The sequence below is a fragment of the Sprattus sprattus genome (genome assembly GCF_963457725.1).
Source record: "Sprattus sprattus genome assembly, chromosome: 8".
NCBI lineage: Eukaryota > Metazoa > Chordata > Actinopteri > Clupeiformes > Clupeidae > Sprattus > Sprattus sprattus.
This window is the reverse complement of record NC_137927.1, coordinates 9,915,807-9,940,104: the sequence shown is the minus strand read 5'-3', so window position 1 is coordinate 9,940,104 and position 24,298 is coordinate 9,915,807. Positions and strand designations below refer to the sequence as shown.

The 24,298-nt window shown below is 46.0% G+C and overlaps 1 protein-coding gene across 1 annotated transcript in view; it reads right to left on the bottom strand.

Annotated features, from left to right (window-relative positions):
• Positions 1-6,631: 6,631 nt before the first annotated feature.
• LOC308369148 (transcription initiation factor TFIID subunit 4) overlaps positions 6,632-24,298 on the bottom strand; it is a gene marked incomplete at both ends in the record, with an annotated part of 80,287 nt that continues 62,620 nt past the window's right edge. Inside the window, one exon of the mRNA XM_080843493.1 lies at positions 6,632-6,805. Coding sequence (XP_080699619.1) covers positions 6,632-6,805 — 174 coding nt within the window. The remainder of the gene's footprint in view (positions 6,806-24,298) is intronic.

The following is a 24,298-nucleotide window of genomic DNA, read 5'->3' as shown; positions in this document are numbered from 1 at the left end:
AAGGCAGTTCATGTGTAAGGGTTAGATGATTACATGTTTGGTTGTAAGATGGGTGGTTACACACGACCAACCAATGGTGTTTGATAAATGTAGTGGCTTTCCTGTGTTGGCTCTGATTAAATACTCACACAGGGATGTTAAACAGTGGGGCTAAGACTGCTCCAGGTCCAAGTCCAGTCCGATCCTGGGGGTAGGGGTGGGAGGGGTAAAGACCTCTAATCAACACTCTTTTTGTTGTGGGCTGTATCTCGACTGGTACTTGCATGGAGTCACCCACAAAGAGAATGGCCAACCACTCCTTTCATGTTCGGAGGGGCATGTGTGTGAGTGTGTGTGTGTGTGTGAGAGAGAGAGGTTCAGAGTGAACCCCTCAGGCTTTAGGCACAGCAGTGCCAGTGGAGACATAGCCTGTACCCCCCCTGCTGTGGCGTGGCGTGGCATTGCACGTGTACACACACACACACACACACACACACACACACACACACACACACTATTCAAATGCTCCCATCAGCTCTCCTCCACCCCAGCAGTGGACCCCAGTTGGGTAGAGTGGGGTGGACTATTCTGTCTCCATGATCCGGACCAGCTAAAGCGGCTTCACATTTTACCTGTCGCGACATCACACCTGTGTTACCTGTGATGTGCACCACTGTGCAATATCTGTGCGTTGGCTCTGCCACAGGGGCTGTGAGCACAGGCGTAGAGCACTCAGTTTGGATCGTTTGGGCTGGGCCAGGGCAGGTCATGCAAAGGCGAGTAGCTTCTCCATCAGGCTGGTGATGATGATGATGATGATGTTGTACAGTTGTTTGTATAGAAAAGGGATCAGGACCAGGGGATGTGTTCTCAGTACTCTTGAGTTTACCAGAGGAAAAAAAAAAAAGGAGAACACCCCTGTCCCCACAAAGTCCTCATCTTCTTAAAAATAATAATAAAAGGAAATTCACATTTTCAAGCAATATGTTGTGTACATATGATTAAAAAAAAGACACATTTCAGAAAGGTATACCAAGGTGCAAAATGTTAATTATTTAATATGTTTTAATAATTAGACTGTGGTATTAAAAGGGCATGTGTTCATTTGCAGTGTCTCCATCCTTTGGTTTTACTTACATATTTGCGATAATAAACGGATGTACTGTTTATCTGACCTTTTGCCTTCTGTGGTTTTATTCTGTGTGAATGGTGTTCAGATGAAGTTATTTACATTTACATTTAGTCATTTAGCAGACACTTTTATCCAAAGTGTCTTACAAGGATGTATTCACATTTTACATTTACACTGATGGCACACTGCACATCAGGAGCAATTGGGGTATTATTTGGCAAATACATTTAGTTTATCCGGAAATTATTTATAATAATAGTGATAAAATACTCATAAAAGCTTGACAGGCGAGTTAGGTTATGTCCAGTATACCTACTAGGATAAAGATCCTGTTTGTGTGTGTGTGTGTGTGTGTGTGTGTGTGTGTTTGTGGTGGTGGTGGGGGGGATCTGGCTGAGTGTTCGGTCCTTCACCTTTTAAAGCACCTCAGCAATGAACAGAAGACCGCAAAAGTAAAAAAGAATGCAATGCAACTAGGAGGATCTGAAAAGGCAGGCTGTTGGGTTAAGCTACTGGAACGAATGCTGATAACATAACATTGCTCTCTGACAAGACTACTGGGGAACTAATGTAATGTTAATTTCCCCCTCTCCTCCCTATGCTCCACAAACACGGAGAGGGAGAAGAGGGCTGAAAAAAGTGCCTCTCCTGATCTTGCTCCTGCTCCCGGATGGCAGCGTTTCGCACCCCAGTTAAACGTTTTGGTCTTTTCAAAATGCTGGCGCTTAATTAGCGCGCCTCCTCCTGAGGGTCCGCTCCCCGGCTCTAGCAGGGCCACTTAGCTGCTTTTGTACTTAGCATGTGTAATGCAGGAGAATGAGGAGCAGCAGAGGCTAGCTCCAGCGCGCCGCCCGTCCCCCCTCCTACCTCACACACATACACACTCCATGGAGAGGCTGTTTACTTTTGAATGTGTTCAGTGTAGATATGTGACCGGGAAAAAACATGTATTAAAACAGAATATTAAAAAGGATTTTTTTAAACTGAATAACTGATTTCTTCCATAGCTTTGTATGGGGTCACTGTAAATAAAAGTTGTTTACAATGTATGAAATTGTGGTAAAACAGAGAGCTGTGTACGTGTGAGCCACTTGCAACCATACGGACAACAGTGATAAAATAAAGAGACAGTTCTGCAGTGATTGTGTATTGGCTTTCGTTTAGTAAACAGCTTATTTATTCCTTTACAAAATAGGTACAAATACAGAAGTATGTTTTTTTTTTTTTTCACACAAACAGGAAAATTTTCAGGATATGTACAGAGTTTACCAAAAATAACGCCGTTCTAATAAACACATGGTCTTGTAAACAATATTTACAAATTATCCATACAGGAAAACGTGAATTTTTCTCACTGTGTACATCAGTAATACCATCCTAATCATATTTTGGCTAGAAAGCTGAAGTAGTAGAAAGGTTGTCCTGCTGCCTCAGACACCATAAAAATAATTATTAAAACTGTATTTTTTAAACTGGACAAATAGTTCTATTTGTGCTTTGTTTTAAATTACTATTTTTTTCTGCTCATTACTATTGTAGCTGTAGATAAAACTGCACTGCCTGAAATGTGGCAAGCTCACATGCTGATGGAGGAAAATAATCAAACAAAAAACGTGACAAAACAAAACAACAAAATAAAACCCCCAAAATATAAAATAAGTTACAAAAGCATTTTCTTCCCTTTTACTGCTGATGACGGCGCCTAATGCTGACGGCTGTTTTAACTCTTGTCAGTCTCTTAAACTTCGTCTTTCCTCAATGTAGTAACAAAAAACATTTTTTAGAGTGCTATTTGAAAAAAAAAAAATCAATGCACATTAAATTTAATTCATTAATTACCTTTAAAAAAATATTAACCATATAAATTAGAAACCAATACAATTCGTAATAGACTACGTGCATAGAAGCCAGAGACTCCAGTTTTTAAAGAGCGGACCTAAAACAACCTAAAGAGAACCAAAAGGCTATAATATAAAAAAGAAAACAAGGGTTGGTCATGAAGCCACTGTGGATGCTTCTCCACAGGAACTGTGACCTCTGGTGACATCATATAACAGCAGGGGTGACACCCCAAGCCAAAGATGGGAGCTAGAGACCCCCCAAAAAGTGTGTCGGACCTGTGACCCCACCTCACCTTTCCAATGTCACGAGACAGGGATCGAAGTGTCTACATGCTCAGATGGAACCGTGCCCCGAGATGAAATGCATGATGGACATTAACGCTGTGGGTGGAGAATAACAGGAAGTGTGTCTCACGACATCCCCCTCCCCCTTAAACAAAAGCACTCAGGAACAAGATTCCCAAAAGCTTAGTGATGCCAAGATCAACGACACAAATTCTACAGACCCTATAACATTCTGTCTCTGTCTCCCTAATCCTCTCAGCCACTCTTGAGATGACTAACACTAAAGAGCTTTTGGGGCTCGTGGGAAACTGATCTGTGATCAGCAAGCAAGATTAGCCCTGGATCAGTTAGCTGCAGTTCCCCAATGCCACATCTGTACGCACATACACTGGACTTGCCTGAACAAAGAAGGTAATTATAATGCCCTTGACTAGCAAATCAAAACTGGGTTCACTGACTAAATACATGAATCAAAATGAATCAAAGGTAGAAGAACCAAGCGGTTTTGGGTGTTGTAACTGATTCCTGAAAACATGACTTGCATAAAGAAAAATCAAGATTGTGTGTTCTACAAATAGCCACTGCTCTTTAATTAAGCATCAATAACTCTAAACCAGCCCCCCAAGCTTTCCTTCTGTTTATCTGTGACTTGAGTCTCTGCCACTTCTCCTTAGGCGCTTTCGGACCGCAGGAACATTTCACAGTCAGAACTGCTGGAGGAAGTCCCCCCTTTTCTGTGTGCAATGCAGGAACAGAGAAGGATCATAGATCTTAGAACGCCATTTTGAGGGACGTCTTTAAGCTGCTACTTCAGAGTAGGTACTCTGGCAACACAATAGAACCCTCGAGGGACACACGTGACGCAAGCGTATAGGGATGGGTTGCTCCGTCACCTTGAGAAAGAAAAAGATGGTGGACAAAACCATCAGATTTTGTATGTAAATGTAATTAGTTTTTTTTTTTTCGCTAATTGAAAAATGTTACAGAGAAACGGACATCGTACAATCTGATAACCCTGTTACTGTAGCCAAACAAACACTGTACAATCTGATAACCCTGTTACTGTAGCCAAACAAACACTGTACAATCTGATAACCCTGTCACTGTTACCACATTTGGTGGTGACTTGTGGGGTGTCTCCAGGCGAACTATCCGACGTTAGCTGGCTTAACGTCACTTCAGCACTTCTCCTGGTGGTGCGAATGCAAACAGAACAAAAGCGGTTGGAGGTATGTCGTTTTCCCAGTCAGTAGTCCCCAGAACGGTTTGGTCCGAAAGCACCTCTTGTGAACGTGAATAAAGTTGTTGCTATGCTATCATGGCTGGATAAAGAGGGAAAACCTTTATGATTACTCTATCAGTTTTGTCAGAGATGGAAAACCTGCTGTGAGGCGGAACACCTAGACGCATCAGAGCTATAGTTCTCAATCCTGGTTCCTGTTTCTCTCCTGTACTCACAATCCTCTATCTATCCAAGCACACCTGATTGAAGTCAGTGTTCTTAAAACACTCCTGATAAGGTAAATCAAGAGTGCCAAAGAGAGAGAACCATGCTGTTTCTGAAAACCTGGGTGGGTCTTGCACACTCTCAGAAGAGAATGCCTGTCAATGAGAGTCTGCTAGTTGGTGGTCCACTTTAGCTTCAAAAGTCATCTGCATTTAGCCCAGAAGAAAAAAAAACTTTAACTTGGGCATCACTAGCTTTCAAAAGCTGCCATCGAGTTGCCAACATCTACCAGGACTTACTCACTGATGAAATCCTGGGTGGACTGATGCAGCTTCAGCAGTAGTCTTGCATGAGCCAGAAGTGACCTCATTGCTATGGGACCAGAGGTCACAGTCTGGGGACAACTCTTTGAACATTGAGAAGTGTGTCGAAACGGAACGCCAACAAAGCTGGGCCTACAGGGGGTTCCTCTTAGACTCGCCCCCTTCCGCACCTCCCGTGTTCTTTCAACCCAATGAGATTTTACAACCTCCTTCTAGTCCTGCCTTCAGGAGGTCTTGCGATTGGTTAAGAAATTTCAAATGTCGATAATAATGCTGTCATTGTCCAAGAAGACCCTATTTAGTCCACATTTTCTATGGTTGTCTCCAGACATGTAGCCTACGTCAATGTTAATATGTGTCTCGCTACACAAGACTAGCTCTGCCGTGATTGATGTACTGACCAGTGCCTGAAGTACAGAAGAAGGTTGTTCTGCATCACGATACAGACTTTAAAAATATATTTAACAAAACAAGTCTCAACACTTGGACATTTTCAAATGCACATGATTATACAATGGTTCACATGATTCTTCATTATTAACAAGTGATTTTAGACATTATTTTTGCATCTTAGAAATAGTGGAGGGGGGGGGGGGGGGGAACTTAAAATATATTTTACATGCCATCAGAAATTTAAACTTGAAAAGAACACTATTTACATTTAGGTGTACTTAACATATAATATGTGGGTTCCATCATTACTTTCCCAAATGCTGGGGGTCTTACTAAAGTCCTCACGGCAGACCAAGAAAATGTTTCTGGGTTACAGTATTATGATTGGGTCTGTGTGGGTTCTGGTGGGGACTATTTAACATGACTGATCTAACAGCGCTGGACTGCATGATGCTGGAAGTCTGATTCTTCAGTAAAAAACAACACACAGAAAGTTAGCCGACCCCTCAGAGAAGGCCAGTCATTAAAAGATAGTTCGCTAGGAGCGCTACAGTTTAAATATGCAAGAAAGAACGCTTTTTAAAAAGGACAGCTGGCTCAGAGGCCCAAACACACACATGAAAACACACACACACTCACACGCAAAACATACACACACAGGCGTACCCGCACGCACAGAAATGCACACACACACATTCTTGTCTTTTACACAGCCCAAATCCTGACTAAAATCATGAGTTTGCATGGCCTTATAATCAATATCCTAAATACACATTAATTCATCTTCTTTTCATCATGTCGCAGAAAACAGCAATAACACGTAGAATAGATTTTTTTGTATCTTATTTTTTGTTAGTTTTTTAAAAAAAAGTCTTTTTTTTCCTAAGGAAAAAGCTACAATAGACATGATGGAGAGCGGAGACACTGAGCTCAAGCACTAGACCCGGTCTGAAGGCACGTCGCAGGAGAGCTGGAGAGCGCTGGGAGGGCCGCTGCTGTGTGTGTGTGTGTCTGTGTGTCTGTGTGTGTGTGTGTGTGTGTGAGAGAGAATAATAGAGCATAGGTATGCATACATAAATACATACATACATGTATAGATACATATGCATGAAAGAATGTGTATGATTGAAAGTGTCTGCGTTCAAGGTTGTCTGTATGTGAGGTAAGAGAGAGTGTGTGTATGTGTGTGTGTGTGTGTGTGTGTGTGTGTGTGTGTGTGTGGTTGTGTGTGCTACTTGAGCAGCGCTCTGTACAGCACGAGGGAGCGGGCCATCTCGCGCTCCTGTTCCATGTAGAAGATGAAGTCCCTGAGGTTGACACGGGTGATCCTTTGCCGGCCGTATTGCCGTGACGACGTGGAGGCCGATGACGAGGCACCTGGCGAACCCGCAGAACTTCCCGACACCTGCGGAGAGAGAAAACACACACACACCCTCTCAGTCAGTCAGCCAGTCAACTTACAGAGCACTCTTACCACCAGCCAATTAAAGGCACATCAAAGGTCACCAGCCAATTAAAAGTATGCCTTGCTATCTCTGCCGTTATCATTACCGTTACCATTCCCATTCCCTCCAACCAATCAGGGCCATCGGTGATTCTCAAAAGAACCTTATTTCACCTTCCAGAGCCAGAAAAGGGGGAAGTCATCAGCAACCTTCTCATACATCCCACATATGGCGAATGTAATCTATACAGAAACACAGCGCGCACACACACACACACACACACACACAATTCTCATCTTCCATCTCAAACCTGGGCATTGTCTGAAGAGAACCTCAATACATTTGTAAGGAAGAAGAAAAAAAGAAGGCCGTCTGCCATCAGAGAGCAAATGAGAAAGAGAGCATGTCAGAGAGAGACAGAGAGAGGGAATGAGAGAGAGAGAGAGATCAAAGCTGCTCTGTCTAATGAGGGCCAGAGATTCAGGTGTGTTTATCCTAGCTCTGTTTGGGCTTTTTTTATTGGCCTCTTACAAACATGTCAGGGCTGGAGCTGATGCCCACGCAGCCATGTTTGTGTGAGCGAGAGAGACAGAGTGTATGTGTGTGTGTGTGTGTGCGTGTGTGTATGTGATAGTGTATATGTGTGTGTGCGTGTATATGAGAGAGTGTATATATATATGTGTGTGTGTGTGTGTGTGTGTGTGTGTGTGTGTGTCTAAATCCGAGCCGCTGCGGCCCAGATCCTGGAGCCCAAATGAGGAGCAGTTCTCGTAGCGTAAACACGTCTCTGATTCCAATCGCACCCCTCAGTCCACTGAGCCTTTATTTGTGTTACAGCTGAGGGGTGCGGACCCAAACGCCAAAACACACATCAGCGCGCGCAGGCAGACAGGCAGGCGGAGGGACAAGGCATGTCCACACACACACACACACACACACACACACACACACACACACACACACACACTCAAATTACAGACGAAAACACACACCCACCATCAAGATATCCAATCAGTCAATATCATACACAAACACACACGACTGACATCATACCCATACAAGCATACACAGCAACCACACAGACACAGTCACTTCAACGAGAGCCAGAGTTATTCCTGGCAAATGAGAACCATCAGGTGGGGAGTGACCATTCAGATGTAGGTGGTGGTGGTGGTGGGGGGGTTGGAGGGGAGAAACTCCTCCACTCTCCCACACACAATTAGACTGATTGCGCTCACACAGAAAACACAACACAGTGAGAACTGCATGCAATTACAACCATCTGCTGGAGGAGGGAGAACCTCAACCACACAGTGCTCTCACACACACACACACACACACACACACACACACACACACACACACACACACACACACACACACACACACACACACACACACACACACACACACACACACACACACACACACACACACACACTCTGGGGGTCACACATAGATGTATTATGCAAATATCCAGCTACTAACACACACTTCAATTAACCTGTCAACAAATGTAGCTTACTATAACCACACAAACACAGTCATCACACACACACACACACACACACAGAAACCTGGGGGGTATTCCAAGTACGTGGTTTAGATTCAAACCTGGGTAAGTTACGTCAGAGTAAGTGGTAAACCTCCTAATCTTTATTCTCCAAGCAAACCAAAGCTGTAACACCTCCCCTAGATTTCTCACTACTGAACCTGGAGACCCCCGTGTTTGCAAACGTAAGCTGAGAAACACCCTGCCATCACTGCCATGTCACACACACACACACACACGGCTCTCAAAACCAGCAGCCACAGGTGTAACCTATGGACAGGTGGTATAACTGTGCGTGTAAGGCTTTTTTAACAGAGCCATTTTGCACATAAGGCTTACACACACACACACCCACACACACACACACACACACACACACACACACACACACACACACACACACACAAATACAAACACATGCTTACAAGATTGCTAACATAACTCCCATGTGTTCAAAGCTTCTCCACACCCACACACAGAGCTGGCCCTGCTTCCCTGCTGCCTAGAGGAGCCCAGCCGATGAGACAGAGCAGCGCACCGCGGCTTTGAGGCCTGGCGGGAGGGCGGGCGGCCATGTTGCCTCCGCTCCTTCTCCATCTGCTCCTGTCCGCACTCATGACAGGCTGAGGTAGGTGTGTGTGTGTGTGTGTATATGTGTGTGTGAGAGAGATAGAGAGAGTGTAAGTGTCTGTGTGTTTGAGGGTGTGTGTGTGTGTGTGTGTGTGTGTGTGTGTGTGTGTGTGTGTGTTTGGGAAGGCTCGGGGGTGTATTGGTCCGGCCCCGGCCTCATCAGGCCAATCAGAGCTGACCCTGTGTGAAAGATGAGCCTGCCTGCTGTCGTGACAATTACTGCCAATCAAGTGCCGGCCTGCGCAGCCGCCCGCCGTTGGACAGCCAATCAAACGCATCCATCCATCCACCTGGACAGGGCGGCCGGACAGGGTGGCCGCTGGCGTGCGGAATGTGGCATGACAGAGTGTGTGCATGTGTGCATCAGTGTCTCACTGTGTTATTGTGTGTGATAGACTATAGCCGTCTGTCTATATGTGTATGAGTGTGTGTGTGTGTGTGTGTGTGTGTATCCATGAGTGTGTGTGCATGAGTGAGTCAATAACACAGCATTTGAATGACGTGAAGTGCATGTATGTATGCGTGTGCTGGGACTAGGTACACTGTCCATCAGTGCGACCTGCATTGCCAGCCCGACCTCTGACCCTCTTGCCCTCCGCCCTGGGGGTGCCTGGGTAAGTGATCCAGATGTGAGAGGGAGGGGAGGGGAGGGGAGGGGAGGAGAGGAGGACAGGAGCCTCTCTTCTCCTTAATGCACTCAGCTTGTGCGTGGCTTTAACAGGATCCCTCTGCCAGCAACCCAAACACTGGCCTGTTGACGTCTGTGGCCATGGAGACCGCTTATGCTGAGCAGAACATGAGAGAGGGAAGATTTGGAAAAGAAAAAAAAAAGAAAAACAACAGCAAGACAACAGAAAACAAAAAAGTGAAGCAGATGTCTTAGTGGCACTTCCGAACTACCACACACACACACATGCACACACACACACACACACACACACACACACACACACACACACACACACACACACACACACACACACACACACACACACACACACACACACGCAACATGATTGCTCCTCGTACAGAAGAGGGAATGGGAGGCCCTGTGAGGTCACCAGAGAAACACGAAGTGTACTTTCAAAAACAAGGAGAAAGACAGAAGGAGGAAAAGTCTCTGAAATCCTCTGTGTTCGGAAAGATCCACAAGGCACCAAACAGCATCTGTCATTTTATCGGTGACAGGCGCTCGCAGGCAGCATGTCACACGACATATCCATCCTGCAGCAGCATGGATACCTCAATGCATCTCTTCAGAGAGAGAGAGACAGAGAGAGAGAGGGAGAAAGAGAGGGAGAGATGGACAGAGGAGCGAGAGAGGGATGGAGAGAGGGACAGAAAAAGGGCCGGGTGGTAGAAAGAGAGGGCAGAGAAAGAGAGAGAGAGAGAGGGCGGAGAGAGAGAGAGAGAGAGAAAGAGAGAGAAGTGGAGAGTGGTCCGACCTGCAGACAGGCCCAGATGGGATCAAAGAGGCTGGCCAGTGTCCCCTTCACTAAGCTACACCACATCCCTCAGCTGACAAGGAGCCAGTGGCGCCAGCCACACACACACACACACACACACACACACACACACACACACACACACACACACACACACACACAGATGCAGACATAAGTCCAGGGACATACTCAAAAAGACAAAAAAAAATTCACACACTCACAAGCTCAAGTATCACAGTACTCTTACTTCTGCATTGTGGAAGGGATCATCTTTGGTAGCATGGATAAATATATGTATGCTCTCATATAGAAACTGATATATAGAAACACACACGGATACACACAGACACACACAGACACACAGACACAGACACACACACACACACAGTGCCTGAGGACACACACAGAATATGGGAGAGAAATCAGATGGTCAGTGTGTGGTGTGATGCTTTTGCCTGACTCCAGCGGTCTGGCGGGAAGCTAACCTTGGAAGCAAAGGAGACAACGGCCAGATTAGTTCCCACTTTGCTAAATTTACTTTTGATTAATAATGCATGCTCTCTCTCCCTCTTTCTTTCCCTACCCTACCCTTCTCTCACTCCTATCTCTCTCTCGCTTTCTCTCTCTCTGTCTCTCACTCTCTTCCTCTCTTTTAATTGTGTAGTGGAAGCGATGCTAAGAGCTGGGGGTGCTGGTGGTGTGTGTGAGTGAGTGTGTGTGTGTGTGGATTTGCATAGTGGGGTTCTGGGAGTGAGCTGGCCTGGGTGCTGGCCTTTCTGCTGAGACGCAGGCTTTTGAACTTGACTGGCAGCGGCCCTTGATGCCGGAGCCAATATTGGATTTGGCTGAGGTCGCACCTGAGGGCTCGGGGTTAATGGCCCACTTTGCCAGACACACACACACACACACACACACACACACACACACACACACACAGTAACGGGCAAGGGGTCTGCCGAGAGATGAGGTGCTGGCTCAGCACAACAATTCAGGGTGGATAGAGGGAGACAGAGAGAGGGAGGGAGGGAGGTGGAGAGATACAGAGAGAGGTAGGTAGGGAGGTGTAGAGAGAGAGACAGAGAGAGAGAGAGAGAGAGACAGAGAGAGGGGAGGCAGGGAGGTGGAGAGAAAGGCAACAATAGAGAGGGGAAGGGGTGGGGTTAGAGGAAGAAAATGACTGTCAAGAAAGTGTAAGAGGGCTAGACGAGAGAATGGATGACAAAAGAAAGAGGTATGGAATAAGGAATAGAAAGTAAATCTGTGTGTGAGAGAGAGAGGGAGAGATAACCTGCAGTCTGTTCCCACAATTAAAAAGAAAGACAGAGCAGGCATAAGTGTGCTAATGGAACCTGCAGGTCATGGGACTGGTATGGTAAACTGGTGAGTTTGTGCTGTGAGTGAGTGAGAAACACTGAGTGAGAGAGAGAGAGAGAGAGAAATTAAGTGTTTACAGATCACACCTCACACTTATAACCTTCAGGCTATCACACATCATGCCACTCAAAGACATTTCTCCAACTCTCTCTCTCTCACACACACACACAGGCACAGAGACACACACGAACACACACACATACACACACAGAGACGCACACACAAACAAACAGACACACACAGAGACACACAAACAGACACACGCAGACACGCAGACACACACAATCCTGCTATTTGTGAGCCAATGGTAACGGATGTAAAGTGACCTCATGAGGGCTAGACTAGCCAACAATCAGAGCAGCATTTCCTGGACCTCCACAGATGCGGTTACTGAATAGCCACCAACCATTTCCATGTCACCCTTACATCAAAGCGGATTGCATTACGAGTCATCACTGTGACATACGACGGCACACTGCGAGTACGACGTCCCCGAGACTCAACACTAACACCATGTGGTCAAGCAGAGGGAGAATAAAGCTAGATCTGAATCCGATTGAAGAAATAAGCAGAGACGGAACAAGAGTAGACATACACAGTTGGGGAAAGGCCCAGGTGGGCACATGTGTTTAAAACCGGATGAAGTTTCAACGGGTTAAGAAATCGAGGCAGGGATGGTTGGGTGTAGAACTAGACCAGATTGAAGACATTGACAAAGCAGGTTTCCCACGGATTTAGGAACTGGAGTGGGAGTGACCAGGCTTACAACTGGGATAGGTGTGAACACGTTTTTGAATGGCAGCAGACTACCCTGGAAAAGAAGTGAACTCTCTCCGACGTGGAGCGAGTGTGAACAGGTTTAGAATTTGGGTAAGGAGCGAAATGGTTGTTCTTAGCGTTGGCTTTCCCCTCTTCTCGCCTGCCCGACTGACTGGTTGACTGACGGAGTGCCAGCATACAAAGCTCTTCCACATGCAAAGTCTCCACGCTACATTTCAGAGCCCAAACAAGAAGAAAGTCTCTCTCCTCCTTTCCTTTCCTCTCCTCCTCTCCTCCATGATCCTTTTTTTCTTCCCTCAATCATGGCTGTTTACAGAGCTTGGGTGGGTGTCAGTAGCGCCAGCCGTGGCCTTCACAAGCAGACTCGCCAGTAACACCAGGAAATAACAACAGTGAGAATAAACAAGAATGGGACTCATACTGAAACAAAGAATGGAAGTGTTTTATAGAGAAAGAAAATTCGAGAGAGAGAGAGAGAGAGAGAGAGAGAGAGAGAGAGAGAGAGGCCAAAAGAAATAATTAATGGGGACAGAATTAAAAAGGTTCACGGTGAGAAAACACAAAAAAAAGTGGACAAAGAAAGATACTGTGAGGGAAAAACAGATTAAGGAGAAAAGAGAGATGAAGCCTGAGAAAGAAAGCTAAAGATGTAAGAGCTGAGGACATTTCGAAAGAGTTAACAGATGTCGGCTGATTGGCTGGAGGCACTTTTCTCCATCGCCCCAGTGATGTATTTGATGTGGAGTTTATTCAGCTCTAATAAACTTATAAAGAATTAGAATAATAATTCGCAGATGTACGTGTGCAGATTATACGCCGTGGCTCCTCTTTGAAGCAAACAAGTCAGCCAAGACGAACAAAAGCAGGGAGCGGAGGAGTGGAGCAGGATGAACAGATCGCTTTCCTCTCCTCCTTCTTTCCATCCAAGCGCTAATCAAAGGGTCAGTAAAGCAAAGAGAAGAGCTGCTAATTTAGTTTTTTTTTGCTCAGGCTTGTAGGTGGACAGCCCTGAATCACTAGGTAGGTTTAAGAGAAACCTGGCTTGGGGCGAGGCCTTCGGGTTGCCACAGGGTGACAAAATATCGTAAAAACAAGCGTCATGTTAAACCACGCCAACATAAATCATGTCCCCTTTTCGGCGGGCTTACATATTTTCTTTTTGTCAGAGACAAAGACAGAAAAAAGGCAGGAAACCAAATTGTGCTGCAAAAAATAACCGGGCCACTTTCTCCCTTTCTCTACTGGCACTGTGTCCTAGGAGCTGTAAGTACAAAAGGCACATCTGACAAATATATAAAAGGCTACAAAAACACAAAGAACAGCCCAGCTATTCTGATCATGATGACAAATGGGAGGATTACATTCAAAACAAACAACTTCAATTTGGTTTGCAACTACAGCAACAACAAATCTCCAAAATGGCCAGTTGCAGAGGCAAAGGCATCTTAATACCCCACATAAAACACAAAAACAGCTACGCGGGCTCCATGGCGATGCATAGCAACCGTGCAGAATTTCAGTCAAGGAGAAAGAAGGCAAAAAAAAAAAAAAAAACACCTTATTACTTCTAACTCCTGCAAGCCATTTTGGTCTCCAAAGGTTTCGGAGCGCCTGGGGCCATGTGTCTGCAGTGTTTCGGGAAATGACTTGCCTTCGCACGAACACTGCTATGTTCTGCAGCACTCCTGCCCCCCAGCATCCCCGCTCAATTTCTGCTTAACCCTTTACTGTCTCTCCCTCTCGCTCCCTCTCCTTCTCTGTCTTTTCCCCTGCAGTGACTCACTGGCAGCTCTCTCTCTCTCTCTCTTTCTTTCTTTCTTTCTTTCCCTCTTCCTCTCTCCCTTGCACTCAGAGCAGCCTTGTCACATTGTTCAGCCTCACGACCCCGTATGCCGACACCAGAGCCCTTATTCCATCCCTCCCTCCCGCCCTCTCTCCCTCCCTTGTTTTTACAAGCAAATGCTTTAAGTTGCCGCCTAATTTGCCTGCTTATGCATGTGATGGCCTAAAACTAAGATGGTGGGAGGAGGTGTAGAGGTTAGGCCTTTTTCAAAAGGACAGAAGGAGAGGGGGGGGGGGGGGGGGGGGGGGTTGCATGGACAAATGCTCAACATGACTGAACATCAATCCCCCTCCCATAACTGATTTATGGGCGAGGTGTGCAACATACCAACACCACCACCAACTCCTCTCGAGTGTGTATCGAGCGCGGATTAAATCTGCAAACTCGTTGACACAACACATAATTAAAACATCGCGCTCCGGGTCAGGAATTTTCTAATTAGTAGTGTACTGACAAAGCTGCAATTCCATCGCCTTGAGTTCCAACGTCCACAGGTTAGCGCTGGAGATGAAAGCTGCGCCCGGGGCCTCGCTCCGGAGCACTCCGCGCACACAGCTCCTCAGAAGACAGTCACAGGGTCACCCCACTAAACAGTGTGCAGCACCCGGAACCCTGCTCACAAACAAAGCACTTCAAAACTTTTCAACCCCCGCCCGCAATCCACCCCACCCGAACCCCCTCCCTCCCCTTCTCCCTCCCCGCCTGAAAACAGACAGAGAGTAACAAAAAGGACCGCAAGCGCTAGAAAGGAGCCAAACAAAGACAGAGAGAGAGAGAAACAGAGAGAGCAAGAGAGAGAAGGAGAGTCTAAGATACAGAGTATGATCTGCTTGCAAGGAACGTTGTTTTTAGGCCTAATCATAACGGTCTTCGCTAAACTCGCTTATCGATCGGCTGATTTGATTGTTCTCTTAAAACAATTCCGGTTGAGAATCATATTCCGAGGTCGGGAGTGCTGTGCTCGCTAGTGGCTCTGATGTAATTAGGTGGCGACCATTGAGGGCGGACATGAATGCAGCACGTGGGCCATTGTGCTCCTACTCAAATAAACAGCAGAGGCAGACGCAGAGGCTCGGACTGGAAATGTGGTCATCAGAGAGTTCCATGTGCTCTGGCGCTGAAGCCGAACACGAATATAAACACAGAAACACAAACCCGACGTGATGGGAATGACGTTCTTCCCAAAAAGTTACTTTTTTTTTGCCCTTTTTTCTCCCACTCACCCCATCAGCCACAACCAATCACAATCAGCAGATTGCGTTCTGTGCCTTCGTCCCGGTCGCTAACGACATTAACAACCGTCTTGATAACCTGGACAATTTATCAAGTGCTGCCGAGTATCTTTGGCTCTTTCGAAAATGGAGGACAGCTGCAGAACTTTTTTACGACATTAAACATTCAAAGCGTTTCATATATAAAATGAACCCAATTAAAGTTGGAATGGGGGGAGGGGGGAGGGGAGTGTAATGAGTCTCAAGTCAGAATGCTTGTCTTCAGAAGAGTCGGGCTAATGAGGCCTTGTTGGTTTTGCGCGCTCCGCTTTAAATGGCGTGGCCCACTGTCACTTCAGCTGGCATTTTAATTTTTAATTCCTAGCATTTGACTGAGAGGGTGGGGATTCGGTAATCTCACCATTTAAGGACCATTGGGATGTTATTTTGCGAAAGCATTATAATTTAGTTTTGGGGGGGACGAGTCCAAATGAGGGGTGCTGGTGGTTAGCACGATAGCCTTTGAAGTCTTTGTGAGAGGCTGAAAGGGAGTCAAAAACACAGCTTCCAGATGAAACATGAAAACAGATGACCTTAGTTAATGAACACATTCCTGCGAAAATAAATTATAGATATAAGTGGAGAGAGAAGTTACTGAATACGCCAAGTAGGGTTGTGGGGGAAAGTGGATCAGTTTAACTACACTAGTTTCTAACTGGGGTGAGGTAAAGGGGTCCCCTCAGAATCCCTGTGCAAAACTCTGAGACTAGGGAAAGAAAGAGAGGAGCAGAGAGCGAAACATGGGAGCAGAACAGAAATGGAGGGAAAGGCCTCACGACCCCTGAGCTGTCAAACTTCGACAAAAAGGTTTTGTTGTAGCGCTGCTCCGGCTAACTCGAACAAGATCCTAATGCGTGCGACTAGAGGGCTGGCAGGAGGTTTGCAGGGAGGAGTTGGTAATCTTCTGGATTAAAGAGGCGAGGGCGACAAAGGCACACACTGCAGAGTGTCTCGCCTTGATGTGAAATTGGCGTAAACACGGGGCTTCTATGCGGGGCCCCTGCACTAGGGCCCTCAACTAGTCCCTCTGCTCCTGTCAGTCAACATGCGCTCCACGCACTGCGGAGCACAGGATCGCAGAGAAAGAGGGGAGAATTGAGAAAAATCTATGAGAAGGAGCCAGTGTGAGGTTTCAGCCCAGTTGTGTTTTTTTCCCCCTCTGTGTCAGGGATAGTGATGATAGTCCTCATGTTTTATATAAATGTGCCCCAGAAAAAGAAAAAAGAAAAAAGGGGGGAAAAGCTGACAGATTTCTACAAGTCAAATGGCTAAGTCATTCTGACACTGGTTCCACTGAGGAGAACTTTGTCAGTCTTCCAAAACACTAATATTCTCGAGACTATTCAGTGATTTGCCGTCTCTCTTGTCAAAACCCAGACAGACAGGTCTGATATGTATAAATGATCAGCATTTGTATCACATACTGAACCACCCAAAAGAAATAATGAAAAACATCCATGATCGGTCCCTTTCTTCTGTCGCTGCCCTCTTTTCCACCGTAATTCACTTTCACAAAATTCACTGCTTGTTATTGCAGGCAGGAAACTGACAGGGTCTTTACATGGTGGGATAAAGTAGACTGCAGCAAAGACACGTGACTCACTTGAGAAAGGTCAAAGTTGAATTGAGTGCGACTGTGAGCTGGTGTCTAATCTGCGTCTCTGTCTAGGTAAGTGAATTGGTCTGGAGGATGCTAAAAATGCAGGCAGCTAGCAGGTTTCCCCCCGCCATTGCCTCGCGGCTTCAGCTCATACCTGCGATAGCAGTGTTCAGATACTGGGGCTGTTTGGAGCCAGCTGTGTGCGTGTGTGTGTTAAACCTTATCTACATATTGACTCGTTTTAAACCCACACGTTTGTCGGTGGTGGTAATTGTAATTGTGCATCATGTCGCAGGAAGGAAGTGCTTGAGTCTTCCTGCACCTGAGGGGGGAAAGAGCCTCAGTCGCTGGCTTTCAGGGAAGGCCCAACGGCGCCCGCCACAGGAGATATCACCTGCAGCGCCGCCTGGAATCCTAAAAGCTTTTGAATACACATGCACACACTCATACATACACACTCGCACATACACACTTGCACATACACACACGTGTGTATACACACACACACACACACACACACACACACACACACACACAAAGCCAATTTGTTAAGAGCCAATGGTGGCTGCCATGACAATGCCGCCAGCACACAAAGCACTGTGTGCACTGCTAAGACTTGGGGGATATTTCACATCTTCAGCAGAGCAATGCCACAAATGTGAGTGCAGGCAATACAGTGTGTATGTGTGTGTGCACGGCCTGTGAGTAACTAGCCTGGGCCTATATGTGTGCGTGTGTGTGTGTGTGTGTGTGTGTAAGAGTATGGGTATTAATGTACACCAAGCCAGGCTTCAAGAAAGCGCCCCATCATAACACAGCATAATATAACTAGAATAATGACGTTAGCTTGGACTGACAGAGCATCAGAAAAAAAGGAATGTATAGAGAGAGAAATAGACTGATAGAAAGAAAGACAGAAAGAGAAATAGAAAGAGACAGAAATGGAAAAACAGAAAAGACGAGGAAGAGTGGGACAGAGAGAGAAATAGATAGATAGATAGAAATAGAAAGAAACAGAAAGAGAGAGTGAAACAGAAAAGAAAAGGAAGAGTGGGACAGAGAGAGAACAAAACTCCAAGTCAGAGATCAGAGGAAACTATCATTCAAGAGTGTTCATTACTGCGGCCGATCCATAATTTATGCAATCTAAAAAATACATGCCCGCATTAATCACACAGAAATGTGACAGTCAGGACGGCAATGGCTGTGGGGACGTGTGTGTGTGTGTGTGTGTGTGTGTGTGTGTGTGTGTGTGTGTGTGTCAGGGGGTATATGAGTTGAGTGGTCGAGCATGGCATGTGATGGAAGTCAGGGAGAGAATTGAAGGCCTAAAAGTGCATGTGTGCGTGTGTGTGTGTGTGTGTGTGTGTGTGTGTGTAGAAGTGATAGAGAAGTGGTCCTCGAAGACTGTGTAAGCGTGTGGGTGTCTGAGTGTCTGTGTGTGTGAGAGAGATCAGGCCAGTGTGGGTGAGATGGGAACCAGATACCCCTACCCCCGCACACTCCAACCACAATAAGGCTCAACAGTCCACACACATGGCATACATGGCGAAACCTCGTGTCCATGCTCACTCCACAAGCACGACTATGAGTCTCTTCAGGCTATGGCCTTCCCCTGTAACGTTTGACTACAGGACTTGCTCAAAGACACAACTCTAGACTCCAACTTCCTGAAAACTGTTGGGTTTTTCTCTCTCTCTCTCTCTTTCTCTCCCTCTGCAGCTAGGGTCTGCTGGTGATGCTGCAAATGTTGTGGAGAAGAGAAAGAAGAAGATGAAAAAAAAAAAAGCCTGAAAATTCAGAAGATATTAATTGTCAAAAAAAGTGCAGGCGATTTCACAGTTAATTGGGCTCCCTAATTAGCACAGGATGTCTAATTCCCATCGCAGTCAACGTGCTAAATGCAGGAGCTTTAGCAAGCGGAAGCCTCAGCTTAAATACGGACTGAGAAAGTTAGAGAGGGGGGAGAAGGAAGGAAGAAAGGAAGGAAGAAAGAAAGAAAGAAAGAAAGAAAAAAAAGAAGGAGAAAGACATACAGAGTCATGCAGGAAAGGTTGAAAAGCACTAGAAAGACGAAGGAAGAAAAGAAAGAGGGAAGCCTTTAGAGAACAGAGGGGAGAACGAACGAGAACTCTGCTGTTCGCTCGTGCACTCGCAATGATCGATTCTAAATCTTAATTAGGGCAAACGACAAACACGCCATTGCCTTAATGAACTGTGTACCTTGTCAAACAGCTGGCTGGATATATTTATCCAGATCCCCCTTTGATTTAATGATTCGCCCAATTAGCTGCAGACCCCCTCAGTAATCTCAGAGGACGACAGCGCTGGGGCCGCTGACCTAACACACCGCGACCAGCAAATATTTACCGTCCCCATGGAGCTCCGCTCCAAAGAGATGTTTCAATGTGCTTCCTGCTGCTGCCGGCTTCACCTAGGTGTGTGTGTGTGGGGTGGGATGTGTTTGTGTGGGGGGTTTCGGGTGGGTGCGTGTGTGTGTGTGGGGTGGGATGTGTTTGTGTGGGGGGTTTCGGGTGGGTGTGTGTGTGTGTGTGTGTGTGTGTGTGTGTGTGGGTGGGGGGGGTTGGGGTGTGTGTGTGTGTGTGTGAGGGGCGGGGGCGGCAGTGGTGAGCTTGTGTGTGAAGCATAGCTTTGGATGGTGCAGGTGTGCTCCAGTGCTGACAGAAAGGCTGGTCAGTGTTGGAAAAACTCATCAGTGTAGCTATGGTTTCAGTGGACACAGCATTAACCTGGCCCTGGTGGGGTGTTTTTTCACTGGAGCCTTTCCGAACTTTTCCCCCCTAAATTGATCAAATGGAAAGCAGTAAAAAAATAAAAATAAAAAGCTGGTTCAAATGAGAATGGGGGGGGGGGGTTGGTATGGTGTAGAGAAAGAGAAAAAAATTGAGCTCAGCCGAAAAGTGTGACTTGGATTTAATATTTTATAATTGCCAAGGGACATTCCGAGATCAATGAATCTTTTCCCCCCCCTTTTTCTTGCCCGAGACGCACATCAGAAAGCGATGTACTTCAGTCTTTTTAAGGGAACATTGGTCTATTTAATTCGGGCGTCTGATGCATGTGAAATATGCCTCCCCTGGCCTGCTCCCTCTCCCCCTGGCGGTGCCCCAGGCCCACATTACAGCTTTTAATGGGCCGCCCGGCGAGGAAGCCAATAACCCTGCCTGCCTAATGGATCTGCTTGTTTATTCACTGCTGCCATTTTCCCCGGCTAATTTTAGCCACAACGGCATTCCACACAAGCTCGGTTCTATACAAGAACGTATTAAAAATGCATTCCGCACAAGCTCGGTTCTAAAAATCTATACGGACAAAAAATGGTCGAGAAAAATCAAGTAACAAATCACCATGAGAAACGACATACGAGAAGTACAACACCAAACAAGGTGGAACCAGGAAGTAGAAGTGAGGCAGAAGAAAGGCTTATGTTTTTGTTTTTTTTGCTTTAGATAGCTTTAGCGGGGTGTTAGGGGCTGTGCTATTCATTTTTCAGGCCAGCTAATGTTTGTTTGGTTGTGGAAAAGCGCGCACACACACTATATATATATATATATATATAGGTGAGGGAATGAGAGGCTAAGGAGTGTTGAGTACAGATGGACACAGGCAGTTCTTTACCCATTCATCAGGGAAGAAAGGAAAGAGAGAGGGAGAGGGAAAGAGAGGGGAGAGGGTGAGAGAGAAAGAGAGAGAGGGGAGCACAAATACCACACGATTAACCCTCATTAGAGAACAGAAATATCATGACCTTATTAAGTGTCTGGTGGGGACTTCTATGTGCTTCGTACTGCTGCTAATTGGATGTCTTTGTATCTCTGCTCACAGGGGAGCGAAGGGGAGAGCGGGAGCACAGCCATCTCAAATTCACCCGTGTGTGTGTGTGTGTGTGTGTGTGTAAGTGTGTGTGTGAGTGTGTGTGTGTGTCACCACCAGCAAAACATGGCTGACACACTCACACTGAATCTCAGAGAAAAAAACTGAAGATTAACAACATTTAAAAAAAATCTGTACATTATTAGGGATAAAACTAAGTCAAAATACACCTTGATCATGATAAACACAAACCAATACTTTGAACATAGATCTTTGTACAATCCACATTATGTGGACCGTGGTTTTAGCAGTCTCAGATTAGTTTGATAATCACAGATGACTTAAAGCGCAGGATTATGGGAAAATCTGCTTTATCTTCATTCCTTCTGTCTGCTCTTCATCAACCCTCCCTCTCTCTCATTCCCGGTGCACATGCTAATAAAACGTAAGACGATTTTCCGAGGAGAATTGCCAGAATTTTTTTCTCTCTGGTAATTCTTCAAGAGTGCGGTGCCATGGCCGGGCGAGCCGCAGTGAGCCGCGTGCCAGACAGGTGTGGCGGCCGGCCTGGCATCTCCACGCGCACAAATTCAATTAGACTCTTCCTGAAGCGCCTCCATCTGCAAACAATATGGTGGCCTTCTTTTTAATCAAGCGCTTCGCCGGTAAGGAACCCAGGGCCTTTCAAATTAAAAGTCACTTTCAGAGAGAGAGACAGAGAGCTAGAGAAAAAAAGAGGATTTCCAAGACTGGACATGGTGCCCACACATCGTAAGTGGAAAATTGGAAATATATATATATATTTTTTTAATAATAATTTAATGAAGGAATGTTGCTTTAAAATTTGGCAAATAACAGGAGAATGTGTGTGGAATGGCAACGCAGGTGCTTAGTAGAGTGACCTCCTAATAACTACTGAAGCAAACAACTTTAGACCTTCACGATTCATACCTATTACTTCTGAAGCACAGACGACTGAGTTTTGCTGGCCATGTTTGTCTTTTGTCTTCAGGAGCAATTGCAGTTTCCATGTATTAACGGTACGAAAAATAAATACAATTATCTTGCAGAAAAGTTGAAACCAAATGTTTATGTGAGCAAATTCTGTTTGTCAACTTCTTTTGCCTACACTATACATTTTCACCGTTTTCCCTCTGCTTCTCTCTCTCTCTCTGTCCCACTTCAAATCCCATCACCACCCCCCACCCCCCTCTTTTAATGAAAGATCATTCCCCACAATTTCACTCCGCTTTGTCCTCAGGCACCAACCTTTGGAGCTGTGCAACGTGGCTGACAAAAATCATTTAAAAAAAAAAAAAAAGAATCGAAGCAAAAACAAACTTTAATAAATACTAACACGAACACCACTGCCTCCCAATAATGTCACAATGCAATGGCACACAAAGCAATCACGGCTAATTCCTGCTACGTTACAGGAGGGGGAGCTCTATTAATAACTCTAAAGCTGGAAGTGACAGAATCGCACACAGAAGCATGGCCTCCCTCACCACTACAGAGAGGAGAGGAGAGGAGAGGAGAGGAGAGGACTAGTGTGGCAACTGCAGACAGGGGCCAAGGAAAGGAAGGTAGGCCTGGACGTCTGTGGATAGGTGTGATTATGATGAGTCATGTTTGTGACATGAGTTCAGATGCTAGTGTGTGTGAGGAGGAGAATGAGGTTGTGAGTGTGACCACGAGTGCTACAGCAGGTTGCTGTGTGACTGCAGAAGTGGTTGGTGTCATGTTGAGGACACCAAAGTGTGAATGTGAGTTTGTTTGTGAGAGTTTCGTACTACTGCGAGGCTCAAGTCTGTGTGTGTGTGTTTTTTTGTGTGATATGGTGTTATTGTAAGATGCAAAACTTTAATGCTTGTCTGTTGCTTTCGTCTGTGTGTGTGTGTGTGTGTGTCTGTGTGTGTGTGTGCGTGTGTGTGTGTGTGAGCGTGGGATGGTGGCTGTGTTGGTTGCCGTGGTGTCCCGGCGTCCCCGGCCAGCAGGCTGGCACACCAGCCCTCCTCTCCGCCTCGGCGTCTCCATGGCACCACCATGGATTCCACTCCTCAGAAATTTAATTATATCAAGATTAACAAGGGAGGTAATTAATTTCTTTAAGATGGGTATCTTTTAATTGCCCGGGGCCCAACTTTGTTGTCAAAACTGTATATTTAACCGTTATTTCAGGGCAAAGTTTTTAAGGCAGTAATAGGGATGGAAAAAAAATTGTTCATTTTCACCATGAATATGGAAATACAAGATTTCCTCATGCAAAGTATTATTCTAAGATATTAGCACAAATACACACACACTTTGGCATGCATATGAATGCTCACCTCAGCGGGTGCGCTGGTGTGTGTTGTTCTGACACACACACACACGCACGCACACACACACACCTTTCCACTAGGCCCAGAGCCTGACTACAGTACCAGCTCGAAAACAGGGGCAACACTTGCGGTTGTGCTCGTGTGTCTGAGAGGCGGTACGCACTGGTCTATGTACGAGAGGACGGACAGCCAGTGTGATCACGCAAGAATACGTCTGTTAAGTAGTCTGTGGCCGTATAATAAGTGTGAGGCAGCATCCACATGTAATCAGGCATGCGTGTGTATGCATGCATGCGCGTGCCTGCGTGTGTGTGTTTGTTTGGGTGTTTGTGTGTGCGTGTGTTGCACAGTGTGCAGTCATGGCGATGTCTGTGCTGGGTGAAAATCCTCCAGGGCGTAAACAGAGCTGTCCTCTCTGAGTCAAAAGGAGCACCAGCACCTCGTCGTGCTCTACGGCAGCCCCAGAGAGACACACAGAGCTACAGACATGCTCACTCTACCCACCCATGTGTATATTAGCAGGAGAGCAAAGGGCTTATGCTGGTGTCAGTGATGGTGGAAAGCTTCAGATGAACATTGCAGTCTGATCCCGTGTATGTTAATGATACAAACTGTGCTCTCCCAGCACCAGAAGAGTTCATTATCTCATCCTGGACGTCACCATGGTGCTTAGACTTTAGTAAAAAGGCACATCAAGCCACATCGTGACTACCAAGCTTCATAATCTACATACATCTACATACATATACATAAAAACACATCTGTGATATAGGACTTGTTTCCTTTAGCTGAAGGAGTAC